The sequence below is a fragment of the Myotis davidii genome, unplaced genomic scaffold (genome assembly GCF_000327345.1).
Source record: "Myotis davidii unplaced genomic scaffold, ASM32734v1 scaffold638, whole genome shotgun sequence".
NCBI classification, from domain to species: Eukaryota; Metazoa; Chordata; class Mammalia; order Chiroptera; family Vespertilionidae; genus Myotis; species Myotis davidii.
This window is the reverse complement of record NW_006289391.1, coordinates 990,973-996,190: the sequence shown is the minus strand read 5'-3', so window position 1 is coordinate 996,190 and position 5,218 is coordinate 990,973. Positions and strand designations below refer to the sequence as shown.

The 5,218-nt window shown below is 37.4% G+C and overlaps 1 protein-coding gene across 1 annotated transcript in view; it reads left to right on the top strand.

Annotated features, from left to right (window-relative positions):
- Positions 1-1,429: 1,429 nt before the first annotated feature.
- The window catches only part of ASPA (aspartoacylase), a 7,353-nt gene continuing 3,564 nt past the window's right edge, over positions 1,430-5,218 (top strand). The window contains exons 1-3 of the mRNA XM_015562439.1: positions 1,430-1,443; positions 1,632-1,827; positions 3,489-3,627. Coding sequence (XP_015417925.1) covers positions 1,430-1,443; positions 1,632-1,827; positions 3,489-3,627 — 349 coding nt within the window. The remainder of the gene's footprint in view (positions 1,444-1,631; positions 1,828-3,488; positions 3,628-5,218) is intronic.

The following is a 5,218-nucleotide window of genomic DNA, read 5'->3' as shown; positions in this document are numbered from 1 at the left end:
GCCTTCTTTAAAATTCAATGCATATGTAAAGAAATATACGGTAACCCGAATTTACCACACTCGCAAAATCGCACACAGCCAACCATACACCCAGTATGGTATCGCGATTCGTGATTTTGCGCTATCATACTGGGTGTATGGTCGGCTGTGGGCGATTTTGCGAGTGTGGTAAAATCGCATAACAGCAAAATCGCATAACAGCCGAGCATACACCCAGCAGCGCTGCTGATGCCTGAACGGTATGTGGAATGAAGTGGGCGGGCATCGGGAGGCCACTATGGCACGGGGCAAGCACTAAGGGCAGTCTATCTGAAGTGTACCTGGCGTATAAGACGACCCCCCACTTGGAGGCATATTTTTCAGGGCCAAAAAATCGTCTTATACGCCGGCAAATACGGTATGCAGATTTTAGGTGCACAATTCCACAACACATCATCTGTACACTGTATATATTCATGAGGAACTATGTTTGGTCATATACAATAGAAACATAAAGACAGTGGCTTAAACAAGTAAGATTTTCTTTTTCACAAATAATAAATCCAGAGATGCAGTGGCTCAATTATATCATAAATGCCACAGGTTCTTCTCATCTTCCCACTGCACCATCCTTAGCATGCACTTTTGTCCTCAGAGTTTTTGCTTTCTAGCCAAAGCACAGCTGCTCCACCTTCTTGATAGCAGTCCAGGCAGGAATTATCCAGATGCAAAGTCTCTTGAAGATAGTAGCAAAAATAGTCAGGAAATTGAAATACATAGATGGGATTATAGAGAAATGGTTGGTTTAATGCAGGAAAATACATCCTAACCATTACTGGAGGGGAGAGGGGACAGGTAGAGACTCAATTCAGAATTCAATAAAAACTATTAAGCTTTATCCCAGAAAAAAATATGCATATACCTGCAAAAGTTTTGCATTCTCTCAGGTTTTACAAACTTGTCTATAAAGCTTATCCCTAGATCACTAGTGGTTCCCAGACCTCAATTAAGAATGTGAACATTATCTAAGTTTAACTATTTTTATGCACTGGAATTAGCTGTAGAACAAAAACAATTCCATCTGATTGTCTATCTCAGGGACGGGGAACATCCGGCCTGTGGGCTGTATAGGCCTGGGAAATCATTTGGTCTGGCCCTGCCAAGGCATTAGGGGTGAAGTAACTAAATGTTTAACCAAATATAGCAGGCTAATTTTTAAGTTGATAATTTTGTATGGTCTGCAAATGATGCTATAAATATCCAAATGGCCCTTGGCAGAAAAAAGTTCCCCACCCCTAGGCTAGGCCCAGAATATCACAGTGCACATAACTACTAAGAAATTGTTGATTAAATCAATGATTATATTTTGTTTGAAGTTGAAGTCAAGTGGTAAATTCTGTTTGAAATGTCCTTCCTTTGACAGCCACATAATGAAATATTATTTGCAATCATGCTGGTGCAACAGTACATAGAATCAAATAAAGAAAAATTATAATTTTTCATTTGTAAAGTTTTCAAATAAGCTTCCACTTTCCTCACAGGTTTTTCATATTAAAGTTTGTCAACTGGTTCCTTATACACTCTGTTCTTATTGTATATTTGTGTTATATTAGCCACAGATATTTTTAATCTTTTTCTTTTTGTTAAAACAGCAAAAAAATGTCAGAGGATTTGCCATATGAAGTGAGAAGGGCTCAAGAAATAAATCATTTATTTGGTCCAAAAGACAGTGAAGATTCCTATGACATCATTTTCGACCTTCACAATACTACTTCTAACATGGGATGTACTCTTATTCTTGAAGATTCCCGGAATGACTTTTTAATTCAGATGTTTCATTACATTAAGGTAATGTCAATGTTACTAATTTATAACTTATCACAAGACCTGTACTTTTAAATCAATTATAAATATAAAACAACCAGAAAAGTGTCAGGAAGGGGAGGTGGTCTAAGAGAGATGGGGAAGTGGGAGGAGCATCAGAATGGAGGTTGTGGTGACAAGCAGGAGAAAAGGGAGAGGAAATGAGTCACATGATAAATACAGTGAATAAAATCATAAAACATTTATAGATTCTTCTGTCTATAAAATTGTAAACCTTTTATCCAGACAGCTGTCAAATCATAGGCTCTTTGGTAAAAGTAATACCAAACTTTAAAATGGTGTGGTGGAAGTAGTTCAATTACAGTTTTAGGAAGCTCCAAAAACAGTCATTTAATGTTGACTATAGACCAGTGATGGCGAACCTATGACACGCATGTCAGAGGTCACACGCGAACTCATTTTTTTGGTTGATTTTTCTTTGTTAAATGGCATTTAAATATATAAAATAAATATCAAAAATATAAGTCTTTGTTTTACTATGGTTGCAAGTAACAAAAAATTTCTATATGTGACATGGCACCAGAGTTAAGTTAGGGTTTTTCAAAATGCTGACACGCTGAGCTCAAACAGATCGCCATCACTGCTATATAGACCAACGATAAAAATATTGTCTCTCTTTAGTCTGTCCTTCTCTCCATTTGATTCAGATACCCCAGCACACATCTGATCTTTCAATATTTCATATAGCTAATCATTTTAAGGTTCAGAAATCTACAAGATGAAAAATTTAGCAATACAGTGCATGTAGCTAGAGAAAAATTGCTAGGAAATAACAACCAAGCAAAAACACAAATAATCATCTGTATGCTTATTATTGTGTAATAAATACCCTTCCTTCTTTCCAGAGAGCTGGTATGATTTAATGGAAAGCGTTTGTCCCATGTAACCAGGAGAACCTGGGTTCAAATCCTGGCTTTCTCATTCACAAACCTTGGACAAGATACATTGCTTTCCTCATTTGATAAAGTTGACATAGTAACATTTACTTATATGGCTGTTAAAAACCTTAAACGAGATAAAGTATTTAAAGCATTTAGCCTAATCTCTGGAAGACAGGAAAGATTAACTATTATTTTTGTTTCCTTTGAGTTTTTGACTCAAAGGTAGTTCTAGGAGGAGATCATAATGTAGCTATTCTTCATTGCTCATTGAAGGAAACTGAATGCTTTGATTGCCAGGCATGGAAGCAGCATAGCTGACGTTGTTACCAAAACTGAGAGGTCTGTCTTGAATTCTCATTCAAAGACCTGGACTGCAGGGTTAGAAACAACATTCTTTAAGAGCAATACTAAGCTAAACAGTAAGTGTAACCACTGATTTAAAAAAAGAAATAACCAAATCCATTTGAAGGAAAATTTATTTCATATTCTTTAATCATGGTTCTTGAGAATTTAATGTACATTTTACCCAGGAAGCTATTCATCAATTTATATGTAGTGTAGTTTATTTATGTTTTCAAAGCTTTAAGAACAATATTGGATTTCAGACTATGTTTTATAAAGCTGTCTTACTAATTTTAGTTGATATAGTAAAACATATTGAAGGCATTATTGACTCTCTAGCAGCAAAGAAAACAAAACATATGGTCTTGACATAATAAGAAAGATGTTTTCAATTCATTTCAGGCTTCTTTAGCTCCGTTACCCTGCTATATTTATCTTCTTGAGCATCCTTCCCTTAAATATGCAACCACTCGTTCTATAGCCAAGTATCCTGTTGGTAAGTCATATTTCACATTGTCACAACTAAACAAAATATGTCCTACATGAAACTCTGAGGAAATTATTTTTAAAAAATATTTATAGCTACCTTAACTCATCACTGTGACTTACAAACTCACTCTGGGCAGGTTCAAACTATATAAAATTTCCTCAATTTCACTGAGCAACTTCTGCATTTCATGTGGGGAAACAGTAAGCTGGGAGAACTTGAGTCTTTTATAATGTACAATAAACACGCCTGCCTTTTGCTCCAAGGAAGATATCATCCCTGTTTTTCAATACTGTTCAATATACACACATTCTTGAAAAATAATTTGGAACCAAGGCAGTCAGCGATTTGCTGGTAATATGTACAGAAACACAAAAGATCCATGGAAAGTCTTCTCCCAACATCTCACTTAGCCCCTTCTTTGCAGTAGAGTGTCCCATAAGCTATTATCCATTCACGTGTTCGCTCTATCAGTTACTGGGCTGTGAACTCATCTTTACTTTTCAGAACTTCCAGCATGCAAGCAAGCGCTCTCATAACCCTCTCACACAGAGAGTCTCTTTTTCTATATTCCATTCTCTTTCCTAAATGCCCTAGTAGCATAACGGTTGGCAGACTACACTATAATCATTAAAATGGCTGTCACAATTTTACCAAGAGCAATTTAATTTCAAAACAAGTTGTCACCCTAGTTGGTTTGGCTCAGTGGATAGATCACTGCCCTGTGGACTAAAGAGTCCGGGTGTGATTCCAGTTAAGGGCATATGCCTGGTTTGCTGGCTCAATCCCTAATGGGAGATGTTCAGATGTAGCCAGTCAATGATTCTTTCTCATCATAGATGTTTCTACCAGAAGTGTGGGTGCAGAAGTTCTAAGGTGTGTGTCCACACCTCTCTCTCCTCTCAACTGCCCCATGTTCTGTGCATTGGCCAGGAGAGTCCCTGAGCCCATTTCAGCAGAGGAGGGATGACACTGGTGCTTTGGGAAGATGCCTTAGGTCAGCAGCTCCCAAACTTTGCTTTGCATTGGAATCGCCTAGGAATCTATATATAAAAAAGGCTAATATGCAAAGTGTCCCTGCAGGAGTTCGACTAGGAGACTGGGAGTTCTATCGCTTGCTATGACATGTGCTGACCACAAGGGTGTGGTGTGCAACGAAGGAAGGCTCTGGCCAGCAGCCAGAAGGCCCCCATCAGCCCTGATTGCCTGCCATGCCTAGGGACCCTAGCCATGCAAAAACCTCTAGTACATAATAAAAAAAGTTGTCAAACAGTGTAAGCAAATTTTAAATCATTTTGCTTACTTTATCAGTGATACTTTTGGTGCATAATCAAGGGATCATTTGGAGCAAGCTAAATATCCAAGTCTAGGTAATTATTTGAAACAAATTAATGCTTAACAATAAGGGATAGAAAACCTGTTTCTCTGTGACACCAAATAAAGCATGTGATTCCCAAACGTTGAAAGAGCAATCTTGGTGTATGATGTCTGTGGGGCAATGCTGCTCTTAGCTAGAATACATATCTACTGATATGTTTAGCAGCTTTTTATATCGCAGTATATATTTGCCCATCCCTTTGACTATATTATGATTTCTTTTAATTTTGGCAATGTTGAATGAAATTTAAAGAGAAAAACAAGCACA